The 23,434-nt window shown below is 37.4% G+C and overlaps 3 protein-coding genes across 9 annotated transcripts; 1 reads left to right on the top strand and 2 right to left on the bottom strand.

Moving 5' to 3' along the window:
- Positions 1 to 1,327: 1,327 nt before the first annotated feature.
- On the bottom strand, positions 1,328 to 16,902 carry LOC136264867 (uncharacterized). The gene is made up of 7 exons (XM_066059628.1): positions 15,825 to 16,902; positions 14,512 to 14,555; positions 10,792 to 10,956; positions 2,325 to 2,459; positions 1,956 to 2,064; positions 1,766 to 1,904; positions 1,328 to 1,705 (listed from the first exon to the last, which is right to left on the bottom strand). Exons 1-7 carry the CDS (start codon positions 16,900 to 16,902, stop codon positions 1,492 to 1,494), a joined length of 1,884 nt encoding a protein of 627 aa, XP_065915700.1. The 3' UTR covers positions 1,328 to 1,491.
- Positions 5,262 to 7,859, top strand: LOC136265135 (uncharacterized). Of its 7 annotated transcripts, XR_010705407.1 has the most exons (7): positions 5,264 to 6,049; positions 6,098 to 6,504; positions 6,555 to 6,822; positions 6,883 to 6,911; positions 7,002 to 7,094; positions 7,539 to 7,603; positions 7,663 to 7,825. XR_010705407.1 is itself a non-coding variant. In XM_066059931.1 (6 exons), the coding sequence occupies exons 1-6, from the start codon at positions 6,461 to 6,463 to the stop codon at positions 7,736 to 7,738; spliced, it is 372 nt and encodes a 123-aa protein (XP_065916003.1). In that variant the 5' UTR covers positions 6,362 to 6,460; the 3' UTR covers positions 7,739 to 7,859. The 7 variants fall into 7 exon arrangements, 4 of the variants coding, with proteins under 4 accessions (XP_065916003.1, XP_065916006.1, XP_065916004.1 ...); XR_010705408.1 differs by having other exon boundaries at positions 5,262 to 6,049; positions 6,758 to 6,822; positions 6,883 to 7,094; XR_010705406.1 differs by having other exon boundaries at positions 5,263 to 6,049; positions 6,883 to 7,094.
- Positions 16,903 to 20,372: 3,470 nt separating the features above from the next.
- On the bottom strand, positions 20,373 to 23,150 carry LOC136264866 (uncharacterized). Its single transcript, XM_066059627.1, has 4 exons — positions 22,709 to 23,150; positions 22,315 to 22,585; positions 21,663 to 22,250; positions 20,373 to 20,426 (listed from the first exon to the last, which is right to left on the bottom strand). Exons 1-4 carry the CDS (start codon positions 22,948 to 22,950, stop codon positions 20,373 to 20,375), a joined length of 1,155 nt encoding a protein of 384 aa, XP_065915699.1. The 5' UTR covers positions 22,951 to 23,150.
- Positions 23,151 to 23,434: the final 284 nt, after the last annotated feature.

The raw sequence follows: 23,434 nt of genomic DNA, 5'->3' as shown, positions 1-23,434 counted from the left end.
TATGTGAACGTTAACATAGCGAACCGCCATCTCTCCCAATCCCCCCCTGTACAACTGAAGGTGTCCACACTATCGGCCGCCATTTAACGATTTGACGTCATTGCGGATAAGGTCCATAACGAAACCGAGCGTTATCTGGAACTAGATCTCGTGATTTGGGTGAAGATATTTACGGGCGCCCCTGCGCATATATAAGGAGGGTTATTTATTCAGTACACAAGTTACTTTTTTTTTAAAAGAAAGAAGAACCGGCCCTAGTTGGCACTCTGTTGGTACACAAATTACTTGATATTGTGCTGTTACAATCATTGGTTTACCTTAACAGTTTAACTGCAGACATGGTAACTTCTAACCATTTATTTTTAATTAAAGATTTAAGACATAAAATCGAGTACCACCAAATACTATCAGAACTTGATTGGCTAAATATCACTAACTGTTATGAGACCCTTGAGATCAGCGTACTGGGTCATTACCATCAATTTTCTGTTACGAACACTTGCAATGTGTTCCGTTTTGTTTATAAGGATTTGTACATAACCAAGTCCTCAGTGAGACAAATGCTGGATGGTGCCGGCCTCAAAGATATGCATTGTGGCATCCCAAAGGATTTTTTATAGCAAGAGACTGCAGGGAGTGGCTGTGCCCTTATGTAATTATTGTAGTTTTAATTTAGATGCATGTATATGTAGTTATAGCCTTATACTTGTTTTATCATTTTATTTTCTACCCTTGCCATGCCCACACTGGTCTCATTTCTGAACCAGTCTTTGTGGTCGCATGTGACCAAGGTTTTCAGGATGTATGTGTATTATCTCATTATTTATTAATGATGGTTTAAATCAATGTCACTGTTAAACTGAGAGCATAGCTAATGTATTTACAGCAGTCCTTTTTTATGCCTTGTAAGCACAACTCTTCATATGGGCATTGAAGTTTGTTATTAAAAAAGCACGAGGTCTTTTAAAATATTCTAGCTCATTTGAAAATGTAGTTAAAGATGAGACTGCCCGCTACATATTCTGTGAGCACAGTGAGTCAGAACTTATAGAATTAAACGTATGTACTGATCTTTGTATTGCTTCATACTCAAGTACATAGTTTTAGCCATATAACACATAACGAATACTAGAGCAGACTGGAGACAATAGTCAATAGAGCTACACAATTTTTAATCCAGAAGATTTCCATAGATGTACAACGTGGTAATGCTGCTTTGGTAATGGCGAGCATTCCGTCGTCATAGGATTGGGCAGAGTTTGCTTCTCTGCCCACAGATTGGTAGATGGCATGGATTGCAAATTAATGATGACCTACCAATGCAGTGTTTAACCACCTGGTTATTAATGATTCTTTTAAAATAAAAATACATAACTAACTGAAATAAGGATTAAATGTGTACTATGATGGACTCAGGCACAGTAAAGTTTCTTATTTCAGACCTATTACTATAAAAATTACCAATAATTTGTCTTTACACTGTCTGTTACTCTAAAGTGCAGTTTCAACATTCTCAAAATAGTGGTACTCATAAATTTTGAGTGCAAACTTGCACTTCAGGTCTCCACATTTGACTATGGTTATAGCTTCCTCTTCTTTAGAATTACATTCATCAACTGAAATTGCAGATTCTTCATCAGAATCAGACTGGTGATGACCTAGCCAAGCTTTAAGCATGCTTAATGAATTGCTGGATTTCCAGAACCTAATAGAGAACAAGAGTTTGCACAAATTATACGTAGTCAGCATTATACAATCATCTCACTTTATAGATTCTGGTGTCCACTTTTTAAAAATGTTAGAAACGTCCTTTCCTTCCACCTCAACTGGTTGAAAAATAATCATTATTGAACCCTCTAAAAAATAGTTGTTTGATCGAGAGTGTATTTCAATTATCTGATTAACTAAAAGCAAACTTGGTAAATACCATTATCTATGAGTGAGTCACTACTAACCTGTGCTAACTTTACGATCACTGTCTATCGGCCCAACAACTACCAAACTGAACCTAAAGTTTGGTTCATTTGGTCCATGTGCAGCATAAGTTTGAATCTTACCACTAAACTAAAATGAAAAGATATATGTTATGCTAGAACAATACAAATGACTCCTATAGCTAGTTAATTTTATGTGTCAAATTTGCAGTTTAAATCTATGAGTAGTTAATGTACAAAATGTTAATAAGAGGTGAAATTGCAAAGCATATGATGCAGGAGCAATACATTACCAAGAATACATGTAACATGTTGATGGGTTATAACTAATTCCCTAGTATTCAAAAAAGGACAATAGAACTCAAAAATTCAAAGTTGATAATTTCTCACTGAAAGTTTGTGTTTTCTCGGCAGACCAAATAAATTAGTAGGTATCCTCATTATTATTAGACAAGCATGATACTCCTCACTTGTGAATATAGCATTTTGATTTCTGTAGTAAGGATCCAGGATGATGGAGACAGTCTGTATGAAGTAAACATGAAGTGTGCATGCTTTCATGAAGTATGTACTTATAATATTCTACTCTATAACAACTCATATGGCAATATACATATATGCACCTGTTGCAAGTTCCAAATCATCAACATAACGTTTTATTTTAGATGCATTTACCAGTTTATCTCAAGTTTACTATGTATCCAATTATTCTTTCTGGCAATTTTTTATTTTCTTATGAAAATTGTGCCAAATATCTGCTAGGGTTATTCATAAAAGTAAGTGACTGCTATGAACTAAAATTTGGCTGCTTTATTAGAGTAAATGGTTGTGTAATTGGAGTACCTTTTTCTACTGTTTAATGCTTTTACAGTGTCAGTGGTGTATCCAAGCATTAAAAATCCTAAAACTTATTCAATACATTTCCTAATTATTTCCACTAACTATTATTCCCATACTTATTCTAGCATTGTAGACAGCATGCAGGAATGCATAAAATCCAAGTATATTTGTCCTACAAAATTTATAATTTATGACAAGTGAGTCGTATTCATTGTTGGTTTAAAGTTGCATTCTTTCATGTGATTTAACTTTATATAGCAACAGACTTCAAAACATATTTTTGATATTGGGCAGACAGCATGTAGCTACTGCTGATGTTGCCCATGGGACTAGATCTGTCCCAATCAATTACAGAACAGTCTATAACTACAGAAACAGTCTATAACTACAAATGTAAATAATTACTAAAGTAGATACACATTAACTGTTTATTTGATGAAATGAATTGATTGACGTTGATTCTATAATATGGATATTGTCACTGAGGTACAGTCATTCTTAAGCAATTAATGTAACAGTTGTAGCTTTGGTATGTGTTTAACTTAAATATCAAGGCATAATTGGAAATGGAAAAATATAATAAAGTGCAGTGAATATGACAGACTGATTTTGCAGGCAATGCCAAAAAGCAAAAGGGGTAGTAGCAAGAGTATATAATGGGGAGGACTCCCCATTATATACTCTTGGTAGTAGTGGTATCCATTTGCTTGCATGCATGCATGTGTATATATAATCCACCCCAAAAACACCTTCGCTGTAAAAAAGGCGCGCCCAAGAAACTACAAGTACCTGGAACCCAATGTAAAAAAGAAAAAGAAAAATCAGCTTAGCTGAAGTGAAAAGTAACTGGTAACTTAAAGAGCTGATATCTGAAGCGGCCAAGAATACAATTACTAAACTGAGTTTAATCCATGCAAGAACACCTTGGCTATAAAACAGGTGTATACATGAAAGTAACTGGCAACTGAAATGGCTGATATCTGAAGCGGCCAAGAATGAATGGTCATATACAACTAATTCAAAAATTTAACACTGAACCTTTATAATTCAGCTGTGTTCTATATTCACTCTTGCTGCATCGTAAAGTAATTTCTTTTAACTCTAATTGGCTGGTAATTTGGCCGCCTTTTTTAATAGTCAGTATAATAGAGCAAAAAAAGGTGGCCAAATTACCAGCCAATTAGAGTTAAAAGAAATTACTTTACGATGCAGCAAGAGTGAATATAGAACACAGCTGAATTATAAAGGTTCAGTGTTAAATTTTTGAATTAGTTGTATATGACCATTCATTCTTGGCCGCTTCAGATATCAGCCATTTCAGTTGCCAGTTACTTTCATGTATACACCTGTTTTATAGCCAAGGTGTTCTTGCATGGATTAAACTCAGTTTAGTAATTGTATATTCTTGGCCGCTTCAGATATCAGCTCTTTAAGTTACCAGTTACTTTTCACTTCAGCTAAGCTGATTTTTCTTTTTCTTTTTTACATTGGGTTCCAGGTACTTGTAGTTTCTTGGGCGCGCCTTTAGCGAAGGTGTTTTTGGGGTGGATATCACTAATTTTTGTCAGTGATAGACTCTATATTTGGTTTAAAAGGTAATTTTTTTGGAAATGAGCAATTAACATTAATGCAGAATATTATCTTGGAGAGTCAGTAAAATCCATACATAATAATGATTGTTTCATAACACCGTAAATTCGGAAGTATGAATTTACGGTGTAGTATGACTGTTCTATTAGAGTAAATTTATCTTTACTGCCTGCACGTGATGAATATATCTCATATCTGTGCATGTTAAATGCTTCAGACACCTAATTAAACTTGCAAGTGCCTAATTAGTTCACAGTTGCTACACAGCTATAAATACATTTGTAATTGTTATCATCATAATCATTTATCATGTTATAACCATATGCATTTTTTAATATTTTGGTCACAACTTCAGGATTAGAGCAGCAGAGAAAGGAATAGAGGACTCAACCATCAAGACTTGTATATGGGAGATAGAACAGTATTGCGATGGACAATGCCGGTACTAACCCCTCAAGGGTGTTGCAGTACAGTATAGATGCAAGACCAGAGCCTCGATCGTCACCTTTTGACTGTGGTCACAACTTCAGGATTGGAGCAGCAGAGAAAGGAATGGAGGACTCAATCATCAAGACTCGGGGAGATGGAATAGTATTGCCATGGATAATGCCAGCACTAACCCCTCAAGGATGTCACAGTGCAGTATCGATACAACCACTCCAACCAGTGCATAAGACCAGAGCTCGATCATCACCTTTTGACTGAAATTTTTATACTTGATGAAGCAATTAAAACAAAAAAGTTGTAGTACTTATACTTTCCTGAGGGAACATGTCCCCAGAGTCCCAGACTCCCTTGCCTGTTCAGCAGAATAATAGGATTGAGCCTTACTACCACTTTCACCTTTATTCTTGGCCTGAATGTACACATCAGCAACATAATACAGTAGCTGTAGATAATGCTAGTTAATGCCCCTAGGCAGAGCTATAGGGGTGGGAATTTTTCCCTACTATCATACTATCATAGTAGTTCTTCTCGCAGTTCTTTGCCTGGCCATCATCAACTGCTGTCCATCAACTGCTGTCAAAACATTAGTCTCGTCCCCCAGACCCTTCCTCAAGCATGCTTATCACACAAAAATAACTTAGTTTAGTAGTGTACAAACAATTATTCATTGACAGCTTATACTACACTTACCGCATTGTTGAACCATGTATACCACCAGAATCCACCAGATTGACAACTAACACGTGATCTATTTAGGGGAAATCTCGTGGAAAGTCCCTAATTACCTTAAGCGGACACTCATGATACGTGGTTTTAAATTGAATGGTTTAAGAATGTAACTGGATGGTGAGGCGTACTTTAATCGGCTCGACTTTACTGAGAAACTCGAGCCCCTCGTGAGAAACTACATCGCTTGAGCAACGCTTGAAAAAGTAAGAGTCAAGAATACTGAGGGACTCTATGATATATGCCGGTCTTGAATGCTAACGAAACGAGGAGTGAAGTTTGTGCAACGTGTCACATCGCCACACACTGATTCACCGTGTTTGTGCGATAGGGTTTTTGGACCTGTCCACCAGATGTTGAAAGGAAATTCATTCCAACTTGTGAAGTTGTTGGTATACTCATTGTTGGGGTCCATGGGGACATCGATGATCATTTACCAGTCAGCTGTAAGTAATGTCACAACAGAAGGAAAGGAACCATTTCCATACCCCTATGGCATACTGATTTTCCAGGTCAGTTTATGTACACCCAACCACAGAAATGTAGAACTTTGGTTGCAGGTGGAAAATAAACACCTTTTTACTCAGTTACAAGAGATTCACCCAGCTGGGATAAAATGTTGAAGTGAATGTCATTAGTACCTACTTGCGGTTCATCAGGTATTGGACAATTCCAAGTGTCCAGATTATGCGGTTGTCCTCATGTTCAAGTTTACACGTTTAGGCAAGTTCCACAACATCCTATAATCTATTACTATATCAGTGTGGAATAATGCTTATATCATATTCCAGGCTTTAGGTATGTGTATTGTATTTAACACCTGCTTGTTGGTTTTTGCAGGCTATCTGGTCATACTGGTTTATCCACTAGCAGTTGAATGTGATCATGGTACATATGTAAGTTGAGACCATGCAGGAACAAAGATGAGACCATGCAGGAACAAAGATACAGGTGTCATGAATTTCAGGTCAGTTGACATTCAGAGGAATTGTATTATTGCAATTGTTCTTTTTGTAGTTATCAATTATCAGTGACCAGTTTGTGATAGCGTACTTTTGTTTGACTAATGACCAAATGTTCTGGTTTACATGCTTACCCAACAGTTATGTTACTCACTTAACCTGCATATGGGATATATATTTTTAGTTCATTTTGATTATTCATCCTTTATTGGTACAGCCCGGCATATTGATTTTTTGCACATTCTCTTTTTAATTCAGTGCCTGCTGGATTGTTTTGTCAGATATCGAAACAGATGTCTTTGGTGTTGCGACCGATGTTCCAGGTCAGTTTGCATGTGTGTTTAATTTAAGGTTGACTTCAGTGCCTGCTTATTCTTTTACAGGTCTCGGTATTGAGTGTCATGAATTTCAGGTCAGTTGACGTGCAGAAGAATTGTATTATTGCAATTGTTGTTTTTGCAGTTATCAATTATCACTGTATACTAGTGATGTGAATTTGCAGGTCAATCTACTCAGATGTATCAGGCATAGTGTTGATGGGTTCGAACAAGTATCCAGTGTAGACTGTAGGGGCATCAAGGGTGTTAATTTCCAGGTCAGTTTACATGTTGTGATGTTAGTGATTTTTTCCTAGTACCCAGATATTAAGTGTATTGTATTTAATGCCCACCTGTTATGTTTTTAAATTATGGTATATCAGTGTAGACAGTGCAACAGTAAGCCTTCTGTGTTGTAGTAACTATTTGTTTCATAATATTATGCTGTTGTCCCAGAATGGCACAATTTTTGGGCAACCAGTGTGAAGTCCAGTGGTACAAACATTGTATTATGACCAAGTTGTGATAGCGTACTTTTGTTTGACTAATGTCTAATGTTCTGGTTTGACTAATGTCCTAATGTTCTGGTTTAACATGCTTACCCAACAGTTATGTTATTCATTCACTTAGCCTGGGATATAATTTTTGTTCATTTTGATTATCCATGCTATTATTGACACAGCCCGGCATATTGATTTTTTGTACATTCTCTTTTAATTCAGTGCCTGCTAGATTGTGTCATCAGATATCGAAACAAGTGTTTTTGGTGTTGCGACCGATGTTCCAGGTCAGTTGCATGAGTGTTTAATTTAAGGTTAACTTCAGTGCCTGCTTATTCTTTTACAGGTCTCAGTATCGTCATGCTGACATACAAGAAATCATCACTATTGTTGGAACTATTTTTAGTCAAGTCTTGATGTGATGTTAATTAACGTTGTTACACATTGTTGTATGTTTACCATATGGCAAGAAATTATCATGGCCATCATGAAATTTGAATATTGTGTAAGTTGTGTGGACCAACCCCAACTCATACATGGTCACTGGCAAACCACGAACCACATTCAAGCCACAACACCACCAACCACATTCGAGCAATCCATTACAAAATTTTGTTGCACCATTTGTGTGTGCATAATACTTAATGAAAGCCACAACACAAGCTACATGGTACATACTACATAGAGGTGGTAACCCCTAAAGGCTTGTTACCTTTTGTATTGACCTTACCGGCCTTTGTGGTTAATCTATTAAAAATTACATGTAAATAGAGAATTGAAGAGTATGCTTAAAGCACCTTCGCTAGTGATTTTGTTCTTCAAACCATAAGACAACTGGCGATTTATAAACGCTCGCATGGGGTGTGGTACTAAATGGAATTTAAAAGATTTCTGCTTAAAACGCCATCCCTAGGGAACTTACGGTTCAGCACGCTGTCACAACTTGTTTATCAGGCATTAGAGTTTGTGTCCACGTCGTGTCTTTAAAAGTTATTGTAGGGATTAGAGATTGATTGAAGAAAATACGCGTATAGGCAAACCAGGATTGGATACTGTCAGTGCTAGATGGACTATACAAACACGACTATGTTGACTGGTATAACGTGACAGTAGTTGTAACATAAGGTAGAGAAATAAAGTGAAATACGCCTATTTTTTATTTTGCGATGGTTATTTTTTTATTTTAGCGAGGTCGCAAGAAAACTATAACGACTCCTAAAGATTTTTTATCACGTAACGCAATACAAATCTATTGAGAGATGTTGCGTAATTTAGGACTAATATTGCAAAACCGGCCCTACACGTAAATAACTCACAGTAGTGGCCGCGCGTCTTTTAATTGGGCGTGCGCTTTGTAGTTTCTTGGCCGCGCGACTCACTACCGTGAGTCTTGATATATGTATAATATGTACTGACATGACTTTTGTGTGTTGCTGATAGAGAACTATCATATATAGAACATCCTACCACTACAAATAAATTCTCTGTTTCCTGTCCTCATATTGCACGCGGGTGGGGGGTACATTTTCATCATTCCGTTATAAAATGTGACTGGATCTACGAAAACCGTTCTTATCGCCCAAGACAGGAAGTTTGATTTTTTCACACAAACACAAAGCTTAATGAATGCACTATCAAGTTTCACTGCCACAGTCGACCAGAGTAAAGTGGTCTGCTTTTGCTGGCTGCTTTTCTAGAGAACAGTGGCGAGCCGTACGAGTGGTCTGGGGTCTTGATGGAGCCCTGGCCAACCAGGAGATGGCTGTGTGTGGCTGTACAGCTCTGTGGTGTTGGACAATGACCTGTGCTGTAAATTTCCTTTCATTTTAGCCAGTTCTGAGCCCTGAATGGCCTATAACTTGGCCTAATTCATCCCAGCACGTCTCTTTTCAAATTTTGAACACCATCTTGCCCGCCTTCCAGGGCCCCCGCCTCCCACACTTCTTTGGAGCTCGCCTGATACAGACAACCTCGGTTTAAAAACTATCTAAAATGGCGGGAAACTTAGCTGTTGACTACTTCTTCAGTGGATGATCAGGAAGGTAAGAAATTGTTGTGAAACGTGTGAAAATTTGGTATGCGTAGCTACCACCATTGGCCAGCTACAACACACAGAATATTTAAAACCGACGTTTCTCGATACTTTTAAATGGGCGATAAGACCGGTTTTCCCAGAGACAGTCACAAATGGGCAGTTCTCTTACGACAATCTTTGTCTGAGCACAGGCATAGCAAACTGCATAAATGTATGTGCTTATGTTTGTACCTTCATCCATTAAGCAGCAGGCACACAACACAAATGTGGCTTTGACAGCAAACAGATACATGAGATAACACTTTACAAAATTAACGAAACTTTTACTGCTAATAATCAACAGACGTGGGTGGTGGATGGGAAACAGAGAATTTATTTGCAGTGGCCTATAAGCATTGTGTAATCACCTCCTGGATGGTTACAAATTGACTATATACACAGCTTAATACAATTAGAAGGAAAAATTATGAGTTTTAAGCTGGATTAGGGATCAAAGACCAAAAATGCAGGGAAACAAGGGAACAGCTAAAAAGTTGAGAAACAAGGGAGGTTACCTGTACCTGCAGATATACTAGAGGAAATGTAATCCCTATAGACTGAATTAGGGATTACATTTCCACTAGTATATCTGCAGGTATAGGCAACCTCCCTTGTTTCACAACTTTTTATGCTGTTCCCTTGTTTCCCTGCCAATTTGTTCTTTGATTCCTAATCCAGCTTAAAAATTCCTAATTTTTCCTTCTACTTGTTTGTTTACTTTTTTAATCCAGGCATTCCATAAAATAATTTTGCATCTGAATGTGTGCCCCAATAATCAATTACGCACTGAAAAGTGAGGTGGCTATTACACTTTGTTTGTAGCTATGCTCCACTTGTTACACAGCGTTACAAATGAAGATCAGTGCAAGAAATTTCTCTGCAATGAATTCAGTCACTATGGAAAATGCAGGCGAAAAGCATGACACAGCCATGGAGAGGGAAGCCATATCACTTTATCGCAAATCGACACCTTGTGTTGTCAGTGAAAAGAACTGGAACACAAAGGAGGACAAAGGTAGGTCCATGATACATACATTGTACATACTGTGGTTGGCAAAAAGGCACATCTCAGGATGAAGTGACGTCAAACAGTGAAAAAATCAAGCCCATAGCCCATTGTCGAGTTATACTTGGCTGAAGGCATCAGTTAGTTAGTCAGTAGAAAATTCAGTTAAATAGTTTTTTTTTTAAATTTCCATAGAAACTTGTTGGAAGGGTTTGGGGTCACTCTGAGGGCATTTTTAGGCTTGGCTATGCCTAACCAATACTGCCAAGCTGTTATGAAGGAAATTTGAGGCTGGTTTTAGGGTTATATTTTTGGGCAAGAAAGTCCAAAACTACATGATCCCTAATACAGTTCTACCATACTGTATGATAGTTGCTTGCATGTACATATTAAACCTGATGCTGCCATCTAGCTATGGCAAACATAGAAGAGTGGTAGCCACATCCAATATTCATTGCTCCCATTTTAATATCCATTGCTCCCATTGTAGTAACAGCAAGTTTTTCTTTCTGCTCTTGATAGATTTCTTCGCAGATCTCAAGCATGGCTCTTCCAAATGGCTATATACAGTAGATACAGTATATATATATACAATGAGTACACAATAATCACAGGAAAACTGACCATACAACAGTGAAACTTATCGTTAATCTTACCTGTGGAACAAAACTATGCATGGCTATGATAAAGAGGTGGCCTTGTTAATGAGACCATGACCTTAGCAATCATTGAGACTTACTTTACTATTAGTTAGGTACATAGCTTCAAATCAAATTTTAAATGAATGTGAACATGACTAACAAAAACTCCCACATGTGTAGTACTACCTTAACTTTAATTTTTTGATAGGATCGATCTCATTTTCTAAAAAGCTGTAAAAGCTAAGTAACTGAAATAGTGTTTAAAATTGCTAAGCCATAATACGTATAAGTGATAATTTTGCTCTCTTGAGAAGTGAGAAACACGTTGTACATCAAACCAAGACTGCATAAGCAGTAACATCACTCCCAAAATCTTTATTTCAATGCAAACAGTTAGTTTTGGCTTCATAATGAGCAACTAAATTAGTAGAAATTTCTTTATATACTTTGCAGAGCATAAAGGCTGTATATATTTATACATGCAGCAGTTAGTCTGTGATAAACGTCTTTGTGGTAGCTCAACTTGTATACATAACCTCTAGAAGGTTACTTATAACATAGCTGAAGTTTCTACAGGGTGACTGGATTGTAGCTTAACTCTTTAGCTGAACATTTACTTCTTAGCTGACTGCTCTATTAGGGTGACCGCACTATTCAATCTCGCACTTGCTACATGTAGTTGGTTTTCACATTATACCTCAAAAGCTTTAAATCCAACTATTTAAACCAATCTATCTATCTACATATACTGCACATATATGTACACAGGGGTGGATACAGAGGGGTCAAAGGGGGCTCTTGACCTCCCTCCAAATTTTTTAGTATACCAAGATCGAGATACTCTAATACAGCAGTCACTCTAATAAAGCAGTCACAATATTAGAGCAGTGTGTAGTGAGCTATGTAAGGATTTTTATTCACTTTATCAGGTATGACTGCATATTTGGTGAGGTGGGCAGCTATTGTCAGCTAGCTGTGACCTTTTTTTGGTCTCACCTTACCAAACCAGACAATGTAGTGCCTCAGTTCATTTTTACCCTCCCTTTCCATAAGTCTGGATCCGCCCCTGTACGTACACTGATTTTCAGCTCATGTGGCAAGTAATTGTTCTTGTTAGCAAATCTTGATCATGTGATTGCATTCTTTCAAGCCACAAAAGTCTTGATGTTCAATAATTAACCTATCCACATATTGATCTTCATATTCTTCCCTTAAATAATTTATCCTGTAAGCATGACTATGTATTGGTGTTACTTTTCTCAACTTTTCAATAATTATTAATAATTATGCAACTATTCATTGACTCAAATCAAATTTTGTACCAAGATGCAAATTTAAAATTCCACTCAGCATGCCAAATTTCAAGGCTATTGGATAACATGTTAGTATTTCTGGCAGCTTTGGTAAGTGCGCAAATGATGAAGGGGAAAAATAAAGAACTTTAAGTTTGACGGAAAGGCCTGGTGAATTGTGCTTAAGGACAACTAAAGGCGGAGGGCATTTCCATAGCAAAAATTGTCTGGCTTCATAAAGGGAAATTGGGTTATTATTCTTCCTGTAAATAATACACTGGTGTGATATGGCGGCTACTTGGGCTACACCGCACACTACTGTGTGTCTGATAGTACATAATGTATGTAGCTAATAAAATATTGCACGCGTTACAAAATAATGCATATGTACTATCAAACTGTCTCCTAACCTGACATAGTATGATTGCTGTGACCACGTAATACGCAGCTTATTCCAATACCGTAGAGTCTGGTTGCACGTATACATTAAGTGCATATTACCTGTTAAGTGACGTGCATACCCATTTCCCATACTTAGGTGATAAGTGTATGTGGACGAACACAAAGCTCCAACATGAGACAAAGCTATACTAGAGAAGAAATGCTAGAGGTTTGCTAATAGTGTATAGTGCAAAGTTTCATGAAGTACAAAGCCAAAATATGTGCCTGTACTATACTTAATTACCAAGCAAAGCAGTCTTCTGTAGCTAGTAGTCTATGCTCCACATGAAGGATTCAGTGCACAATAACTGGACTCAAAATATTGGTACCTGTAATGACTGTAATTCATACCACCCCAAGAGAGTGAATCCATATTCACGACATGATATATTTATTAGGTGCATACACTTAACAACTATATAATAGTTAGACACCAAGATCAAGGGAACTAAGCGATTTAGTAATCCTGATGGCCCAAGGCTGTAGCATCCCAAGCGCAGCAAGGGCACTACTAAGGGCCAGAGGGGTTACTAAATCGCTTAGTTCCCGTTGGTCACAGTGTCTAACTTATTTAGACTATGGTTTAAAGTATGTACCTTTATAGCCAGAGCATGAGTGTGGGGTGAAAGAGCAATGTAGAACAACGGAACGGTTTCTTCCTGAAGTCCTTACAGTGCACACAAAAATTATTATTCGACCGATAATCAAAGTATCGGCTAGAGCTACAGTACATACGCCGTTTAGTCTACTACAGCAGATTTCTTTTGTGTTCGAATTTTGCGTAGCCTGTATTGTGCACGTGCCAGGCTTTAAAAGTGAAGGCACGTGCACAATACAGAATACGAAGATTCGAACGCACGTGAAATCTGCTGTATTTGTCCAGAATTATTTGTGGAACACGGAGAAGAAGAGTATTACAGTATTATCAAGTACTGCAGTGTGCCTTTTGTATTATAATTATTTATCATGTACAAAATTGCTTGAGGGCGGGTTACTAAATGAACATGTGTAGGTGACTAAATGAGGAGCATGTCATGTGACTAAGTGATTTAGCAAACCTGTAAATGAGCCATACCATAGTCTAAATGTTAATTACAATTTTTTTTACGAACTTTTATTAGGTGTATGCACCTAACAACCAGACTCTGCGGTACTAGTAATATTCTGACTGAAAGCATGAACTCCTACATCTTGAGTTACAGTATCTAGGATTTAAATATCTTGAATGAGTTGCCTCTAGCATTGCTGTAAGTTGAAAAAGCAAAAATACAAATGCTATGGTAAATGCTACCTATAAACTGTAATTATGTCACCACATATATAAATATCTACATTTTAATTGTGGTAAGCTGAAGTCTTTGTTAGTAAGAATTAATGTTTAATTGATGGTAGCTTAAATACCCATTATATATACCCATTAGGTCTCATAAACTTAATTATTAGTTTCTCATCCTCCTGTACTCAAATAGCAGTACGGGAGGGTGGATTTTTATTTTATTTTTCACTAACTACATAGCTAGCTAAAATGACTCAAAATATAATTTTCTTAGACTGCTCTAGCAAGATATACCAACTATAAAAGGTGCTAATTGGCCTCCCTTAGCTACCAGTGGTGCAAAAAATTCTTGATGAGGTAAGAAAAATGGTGATGCAGGATTAATGATTAAGTTTATGTCTTAAAATCTTTTAACAACAAATTCTAATTAAGCAATCATAAAACATAATCACATGATTAATATACCTCTTCTTTGAAGATATTTTTACAATTTTTCTTCATATCAGCTTCTATAAGGTGATTACAAAATATTAATAGATAAAAATTAACTGTAGATATAGCCATGCATGTGCCAAATCAGTTTTAGGATGTACAGGTATGGTATTACAAGTTTCTGTTATACACAAAACTATTATCATGAGATATATTGAGCACATGGCTGTGAACTTCTGTATATTGTTGCAATAGGTGTAGTACATAGCAAAAGGGGCTAGCTGGGAATATAATATTTCAGCCTTAGATTGAGATATTCTAATCGGGGTTCTAAATGCAACAGATGTGAGTGCAAACTCAACTGCTGACAAATTTTGAATATAAAGGTAATACTATGTGACCAGATTATGACACTGATCCAAATCGCACATCAGCTAAACTCAAATTTACACCACCAGTGGATAGCTATGCTACCATAATATTTGTTGGCTTTGACCCTCAGCATTACTTTAGACTGTTCTTAAGAGGTGTCTTTTCTAGGTGATGTGGCATGCTTAAATGGCCTTTGCTGGCCTTGTGAAGGACCTGGCTTGACATGAAGTGCTGGTGAATAGCTGGCCAAATGTTTTCTTGTTGATTTGACTGCATGCACATCAGTCACTAAGAAGCCAGCATAACCCTGAAATCTTGAGTCTGGATTTCAGTCGTGGTCTGACTCCATTCTAAAGTCCATCTCTTTTGGGCACACTCATGATACTACTACTTTGCTCATCCAACTGCACAGAATTTCTATCATATTTAGCAGGAAACATTGCATGCAGCTACTGTCAATACATCTCTTGTGATGAAAAGTCAAATGGCTTGTCAATGAGCTAGAAACTTCTCATGTGCAATTTGAATCATTTTTCCAAAATCCAGTCACATATCAGTGAGTACCCAATTGTTAACTTTAGCAAATGCTAAAAGTCTGTGATCATTTCAGCCCTAATATACATACAAATATTGTTTGTGCTTGGAAGAAGTTTTACAGCAAATGAGACTCAGGTAGGAAGAGCCGGTTTGCTATAACCTCCAAAAATAGCAGTATCATTATGTAGGTTTCAACAATACCATTTTCTTTCTCAAAAACCAGGGACACTATATACTTTAAAACCAAGCACATTTTAGTAATATAGTAGCCACACCACTGCTAAGGAGTCACATGGCTCAGGATATGGAATTCCTTCTACATCAATGTTATACAGCATGCCTTTTCACACATTACAAGCTAGGATTAATTTTGAATATAGTTAGAAATGTGTTGGTTAATATACATAATTAGATATAAGTATATAGTAGCTACATACCTCTTTTAGGATGTTTCATGCTATCATAATTATCCAATGACTCCAGGTGAGAGCTCAGTCTTTGTGAAATATCATTAGCAATTTGTACACTTTTGAACACTCTTCCCAAACCAGCATTAGTAGCAAACAGTGAGACAAGTAAGAAATGCAAGTCATTTTTAAGTTGATACCAACTTTTAGCCTGGTAGTACTTTGAATTAATGCATGAATCATAACAGAATAATGAAATATCTTTGTGCCCCAGTTCTGGATGACTCCGTAGCAGACACCACAAAAATCCATATACTATTGTCAGAAAAGCTAATCCTAAAAAAGCGTAGTCAAGTCCTCTAATAATAGAAACAAACTGAAGCTTAGGGTACGTGCATATTACCCGCATTGTACGTGATGAATTGGCAGCCTCACGATGAAAACAATCAAACTCAATGGTGAAGTTTAGGAATAGTACATTGCTACTAGTCAAAGCTAACACAACAACAAAGAGCTGTATTGCCAATTTTAAAAAGTATCCTGCTAACATATCTCTTCTCTCATGAAATTCTCTGTGCATGTAATCCACAACATTGAAGTTTCTATGAGGGTATTCACCAGTTTCTCTTTCACGTAGTGTCTCCAGCTTTGCTGCATGGGAAAAGAAGAAATCTATTCTAGCACTGAAGTAAGCCTTCCATAGATATTGTGGAACAAGTAAGAGAACTCCATGGGCTACCAGACTGAGTGAAAAATTTTCTGTGAACGGTAGAAAACTGTTGCAGAAGTTATTGACATAATTAGCTTGATTAATGGTATAATCGGATGGAGTAAAACACGTGACGGTGTTTGGTTCTGGTCTCAGAAAGTCGACTACAATGTTAGAGACACTTAATCCCAAAATGGCGGAGGCGAGGTAAAAAACAATGCTGTCCCAAAAGAAGAGTTTTTGTTCTACTGTTCGTTCTCCAGATTTAGCCTCGGATTTAGCGTTCATGTTCTCTCTCGCGTTCTCTGCTTGAGAAAATTCAGCCGCTGCTTCAAAATTAGAGACTTTCGGCAAAGCATTTAACACATCCATGGGTAATTTTCCAGCTAGATTTGCCATGATCTTCGTAAAAAGTTTTACTATCACTACCGGTGAGCTCCACCAATAGACTCTTTCCAAAACCACGCCCACTTTTCGACCGCCATTTTGAATGGGACTACTATGCCATGCGTATGGCATATTCTCCGGCGTATTCAGTCTTTGCAGTGAAGTTGTCACGTTTCGTGTATTTTAAAGAAAAGAAGTAGGAAAAGGAAACCACAGATGTTTCTGACGAAATTTAAGACGATGGCCATGATTCTCGGATTCTCGCAAGTATAATTTCAGTCAAATTTCCACTCTCCATGGCTTTGTTGTGAGCATAAATTGTTACTCGTGACAATCATTGTGAGTAAGGACAAGGAGTGGAATGTACAGACCGTAGATACTACATTTTGTGAAGTTTCAATCTGGCAGATCAATTCAGTGCAACCCATCTGATCTTACTATTAAAGGATAGGGACGGAGACCGGGAGCTCACAAAGTCCGGAGCTCCTGATAAGACAGATGCTGAGTTCTGCTGTAAACTGAATTTCTGAGACAAAGACAACATCATTTGAGGTGAAACTGCTGCCTCAGCAAACAGTATAGTAGGTACATCATTTCAGATAATATGGCTTGTTAAATAACTAAGGCATTGTAACTAGTGTGCAGTGGTTAACTGTGCATTTGTAAGAACACATACAGAACTGGTAATCACTTTTCCATGTACGTAGCTTATATAATGTGGCATGATCACCTTATGTGACATCGTTATACATACAGTAATGTATGTTTGTGAAAGTTTCATACGTTAGTATGTATCTTCCAGTACAATGGTGGCTGACTAACTAGACTCAGTTACTAGTGCTACAGACATAAAGTCCGATTAGACTGAACAGTTTAGATATCTTTTCTCTCTCAGAATGGATACCTGCATTGCACAAATTCTAACCATATAATTATGTTACTCAGTGTTAAGTTTAATCCAAAGAGATATCCAGTGATGTCATCCTTGATACAGTACCATATAGACCTTAAAAACATTTTGATGAGAAAACACTCCACTGGTATTATATTCTTTGATAATATGACTTACTGTTGATAATCAGGGAGCTTGCATGAGTCAGTATGACCAGCATCATATACTTATAGCAGATTTGTAAAGTGTAGTATTTGATAGTTTTATAGCACACCTTTTAATCGGACATGTATCTAGCAGTCACATGTGAATGTTGTACTATACAGTGAAAATACTTGGATCTCATTGGCCGCAATTCTTTCCATATGAAGCACTAGGTGTGATCGCATGAACACCTTGGGATGAACTGAATAGAATACAAATGGGACCATGGAAAGGTATCCTTAGTAGAGGGGTATCCTAATTTGTTGAGAGTTTAAATGTGTGTATATACAAATGGGAGTACTGGCAAACATTTTTTAGGTGATTGGTACCATTGTAATAGGTTGTACTTCCGCTTCAACAATTGTCCAGTGGAGTGTGGCGCTTGGCCAGTATCCGAGTGGCCTGCAGATCAAAGTCAGGCTAGGGATAGATTTTTAAAAACCCCTTCTATGTATTTGTCCTGTTTCACATTAGTCAACAATTTTCGTCTAGGTTCCCTGTCTCATGGTAAACACCTCATACAGGCTTTGCCTCCAGTGCCTAACTGGTAAAGCAGATAAAAAGCTATTACAGTTGTATGCCAGAACAAAAAAAATCGATATAGTAACTCTTTCTTACCAAGATCAATACCAGACTGGAACAATTTAGATATGGAAGATCTTGACAATATAGACTTACTTACTTTCAAGAACTGTTTGCAAAATGCATAGACACTAAAATTTTGTTTTTGTACATAGCGATTTACCCAATGGGTTTTGCTAATCAATAATAATAATTAAAACAAACAATTGTTAAAAGTACTGTATAATAAGAAACCAAAGTTTGTTGATTCTGAAACTGTTGTTGCACACCCCTTATAATACTTCTGAAATGAGTGTGAATTAAAATTTTGCATTTTGACTATATGTTCAATAACCACATTACTATGGTCATAGATAGTATACCATAGACTATCTATGCTATGGTAGCTACTTGTATATCAGTAACTAGCTGAAACAGTATAAGCTGAAGACCCAAGTGAATTATATTAACCATTTATACTCCTCACTGACTCTTGTACTGATAATAGTGACTGTAGTGGCAGCTGATCATGCAAACTTGATTGTATGGGCTGACAACACCTCTGACTAGCGATTTCCAACCAACCAATTTTTCACACATATTTTTGCTACTTAAATTACACACCTTCAATAAAGGTTTCACAAGCTGCCGTTCCAGTTAATGGTAGTCAGTGCTTCGTACTTCGTAATGCACTTTACTGGATTAAAATCCATGCGGTATTTATTGAAATATGTCAAATCAAAGTTTGAGAAATAAAAATCCCCATAGGAATCCCATACAAATAATTGCCTACATAATTCTAATTGGAAGAATACGGCACCGGTGATAGCCGAAGTTTCCAAGTGTTTCCGCGTGAATCTGTGGCAGATGAGGACGAAGAAAGTGTTCCTGGGCAAACCATATATGCTGATTTCGATTTTGCTGTGTGTTTTTTGATTAGAGGACGATTGACATTGGATTACGACGAAAATATGGCCCTTTTAAAGGTAAATCGCCATCTAACACTGCTCAGAATTCAGCATTACAATCACCCTGGACTTCAAGGCATCCCTCTGCATCGATGCAAGTATAGTTTGAAGGTGAGCACTTTGTTGTCTTGCGCGGAATTACAATATGATGTTCAAGGTTGAGCATAATCTTTTCAAAAGTGGAGACTGGCATGTGATAACAACCTTACATGGCTTCACACTTACCTGATGTTATATTCTGGTGTATTTACTGCTGTTTTGATCCATTTTATAACAGCTTCAGTGATTGTAATTTTGGTCAGAAACTATATATAATTTCTCTTTGTAGTATAGTGATGTCATTGTGTCATATAATAATTATTATACTTAGTGCTTACAATGTGACAAACAAAGCAGAACAGTGTCCAAACAAATCTATTTTAATAATAATATTGGTCTTACATTTTGTTATCTGATTGTCATGTTTCTGAAGTATTTGTTAATTGTGACTTGTGATGCCATTACTTACCATGTTATATTATTAGTGATTTTTCTAGTTAGTTATCCTTGAAAATGCATTAGGTACCTGTGTATACTTGGCATTACACAATACACACAGTTTTATTTGTGAATCACTTGCTTTATTCATGTAATATTCTGAGTGGTCAGTCTACAAAGAAGTGGTCACTCTTGAGAGGTTTTTACCCAGCTCATATGCTGTTCTCCATAAAATAGTTATGTGGTGAAAATTTCATGTCATTATTAGCTTCCTATCTAGATTTATGATACTTTGAATATTGTGTTTGGTGCCATGCGATACATGTAAAAAGCATTGAAAATACTGTACACAAAATCATCACACTGTCAACTTCTTTTGCTTATATCTTTTGATAGAAACCACCAATTGGGGTGGGGTTTGCACTAAAATGACCCTGAAAAATAGCACAATATTTGTCATACCAATGAATGCATGGAATGTTAGTTATTTAATTTAGTTGGAAATCTCTACTCTGACAAAGCAATTACTGTTGTTGACTGCTGTCGATGTCTCATGCCTTGTTCAGCCATGATAACCAGCTACCTTTAACCAGAAACACTAATTCTGCCACCCCAAAGGTATTGATGGGTTGTTCCTCAACAATACGGCTCTGTTCAAGCTGCTGCTAACACCAGATTTCAATGGAGCGCAATCGAGATTATTTACCGTGGCCCTATTCAAAATGGCGGAAAGGTGTTGCCATAGCAATGACGTACTTTTGGAAAGAGTTAGTCTCGTGCCCAGACCCCACCCACTGCGTTGAATAGGGTCTGGTGACATTCGCAGGAGTTTTGGGCTTTACGCCATTTTTCTTTTCTGACCAATCGGACGCCTTGATTCAGGTACAACGCGATTTGACAGGGGTGGGGTAAAAGCGGGACGGGGACGGGGATGAAAGGGGGTAAAAGCGGGACGGGGACGGGGACCAAAGTGACTTTAGAGTTAGATCACTGTACGGGGTTACCTAAATCTAGTTCTGCCTCCATAGCTATAAATAGCTAGTTCATTATGGATGCTGTATTCCCTCTCTTATATACTGAGAGTATAGTTGTGCTAGCACTATGCCTGATTGCACTTCAGTCACTGAACTAGCTATTCCCCTCCCACAATTATAGTGATTTCTACTGTATAATATTTGCATACAATCAATAATAAATAGGATGGCCAGAGCCTCAATATCTGCTTCTCAGCAAATATTCTTCTGTTGCTATTTTAATGAGTGGACAGCTAACCTGTTTCAAGTTGAAGTTAATAAACCTGTTTTGTAAGTTTAGTTTTTGTAAATACTCTTTGCCGTGCCTGTGTACTGTCCTCATTTTCGGTTAGTTGTGCGGTCGCATGTTGTCCGAGGATTGACTTGCATTTACTTTGTAGTTGTTTCATCATAATTTGATGGTGTTTAATAAAAATATCCAAGTCTTGATACGATATAACTTTTTTTATAGTCAAACAAATTACCAGACCACATTGTAAACTCCCCATCTCTTGATCAGTTTTACTTGTACTTATTAAATACTGTATTATGATTTTATGTAGCTAATGTATTTTTGATCTATATATATGTATTGTATCCTTCAAAGTGAAGTTTGTAAAAATGCAAATCACGTTCTAGATGGTTCCAACAAAAAACATTCAGACACATTGGAAACACATCAGAAAAATCAAATTCTCGATCAGTAACCATTAGAATCTTCTTTGAAGCAAGCAGAGGTAGTGACTTTCTTATGGTTTTCATAAACAGCATGTGGTCTTCCTGAAACCTCCTGGAATGGATAAAGAAAGCCACTGGTGTGATAGGATCTTTCTTGAAAATAGCATTTCGGAAAACTTGAGTAGACAGATAGAAATCTCCCATGTTGAAAACAGTGTCATAATGCAGGGTTACAGGGGTCGTGGAAACTTTCAGAAGCATCTCTAAATTCTCCAAGAGAGGATGTGGTACCATGTGAACACAGACTGTTGGGTACACTTGAAAATTTCGAAGAAAATTTTGGGGCTCTCCCTTACGATCTTTCAGTTGCAGCTGGAAACATAGTTGGTATGTGTTGTAAATACCATCATGTGAAATCCGGAACTGGCGATTCTCATCTTTCTGGAAGTTTTTGATTTGATTCTGGTCTCTAGGTGTGTTGATGACATGTCTAGGCCCACCTTCATCTTCAGTGACTAACTGTTGATAAACTTTCTGTGCTGACATCATTGGTCCTTTATTAGTAACCTGCAAAATTTTGAACATAATAGGCAGGTCCCTAACTATTTCATGCTTAACTATTACACTATACCTTTTCCTTAATGTGAGGTGCTGACCGTACAAATGGTTTGGTACTTTTCTTGCTGTTCCGGTGTGCACATGGTACAAATGCATTGTGATCTCCCAGATAGTGAATTAAATAGCTTGAGCCAATACCCCAATATTCCAACCGCTTGAAGGAGTTATCACCAGTTTGCTTTTCTATCCCTGCTACATCAATAGCTCCAGTCTTCTTCTTCACAGAATAATTCCCACGGTCAAAAGTCCTAGTGCCTTTATGGACCCATCTATATTGGTCACATCTGTGTAGATAAAGAGGTAATTTTAGCACAGTATAATATACACAAACAATATAGGTATAGGCAAGAGTTAATAATAACTCTTGATATAATTCTATATGTTCATGATTGCATAGCTCACTATACCTTAGCTTCTTTTTGTTGCTCTCCCATTGAGATTCATCTGGGCCTAAATCAAACAATATCAGTGTTCCTCCTCGGGGTTGCACGGGTGGCTTGACAGAGGTGTTCAAAAAATCTTTGTAGTTGGTTCCAGCTCCTTCTAAATAGGATACAATCTCCTCCATTTCGAGGGCACCATTGGCATCATTTGAAATCACTGTGCAGTCATCTGTGTCGTGATTCGAGCCATCTTCTGAGTCATCCATAAAGAGATTAGTCTCAGCAGATACTAAGTAGCTCAAACTGATTTAAGTCACCGTTACAATAAGTCTGTCTTGTAAGTTTGAGTATAATGTAGCTAAATCTCTCAAGCTTTATTATAAATAGTACCTCTGAAGTAAAGAATGCTGCTCTCAGCTATGGCTTATTGCAGAAATCTCTCAGTGACACGTGAGCACAGCTACGTCAACATGGCTTCGTCCCGGTCCCCGTCCCGCTTTTACCCCACCCCATTTGACAGGCTGGAACTAGGAAAATGGCCGACTACAGCTATGGATACAATAGTCTCGTGCCCAGACCCCACCCACTGCGTTGAATAGGCCATTTTCCTAGTTCCAGCCTATCAAATCGCGTTGTACCTGAATCAAGGCGTCCGATTGGTCAGAAAAGAAAAATGGCGTAGGGCCCAAAACTCCTGCGAATGTCACCAGACCCTATTAACGCAGTGGGTGGGGTCTGGGCACGAGACTA

The sequence above is a fragment of the Dysidea avara genome, chromosome 8 (genome assembly GCF_963678975.1).
Source record: "Dysidea avara chromosome 8, odDysAvar1.4, whole genome shotgun sequence".
NCBI lineage: Eukaryota > Metazoa > Porifera > Demospongiae > Dictyoceratida > Dysideidae > Dysidea > Dysidea avara.
Note: the sequence above shows the minus strand (reverse complement) of the source record. Positions and strands in the feature narration are given on the sequence as shown.

Excerpts from the sequence above, each read along its gene's own strand:
- LOC136264866 (XM_066059627.1), bottom strand. The coding sequence starts at position 22,950 with ATGGATGACTCAGAAGATGGCTCGAATCACGACACAGATGACTGCACA. Across the intron at positions 22,586-22,708 it reads AGCAACAAAAAGAAGCTAAG|ATGTGACCAATATAGATGGG; the intron begins GTATAGTGAGCT and ends TTATCTACACAG. Across the intron at positions 22,251-22,314 it reads CACCTCACATTAAGGAAAAG|GTTACTAATAAAGGACCAAT; the intron begins GTATAGTGTAAT and ends AAAATTTTGCAG.
- LOC136264867 (XM_066059628.1), bottom strand. The coding sequence starts at position 16,902 with ATGGCAAATCTAGCTGGAAAATTACCCATGGATGTGTTAAATGCTTTG. Across the intron at positions 14,556-15,824 it reads CATGAAACATCCTAAAAGAG|AAGCTGATATGAAGAAAAAT; the intron begins GTATGTAGCTAC and ends ATCACCTTATAG. Across the intron at positions 2,065-2,324 it reads CGAGAAAACACAAACTTTCA|TTTAGTGGTAAGATTCAAAC; the intron begins GTGAGAAATTAT and ends TTTTCATTTTAG.
- LOC136265135 (XM_066059931.1), top strand. The coding sequence starts at position 6,461 with ATGAGACCATGCAGGAACAAAGATACAGGTGTCATGAATTTCAG. Across the intron at positions 7,095-7,538 it reads TCAAGGGTGTTAATTTCCAG|TGCCTGCTAGATTGTGTCAT; the intron begins GTCAGTTTACAT and ends CTTTTAATTCAG. Across the intron at positions 7,604-7,662 it reads TGTTGCGACCGATGTTCCAG|GTCTCAGTATCGTCATGCTG; the intron begins GTCAGTTGCATG and ends ATTCTTTTACAG.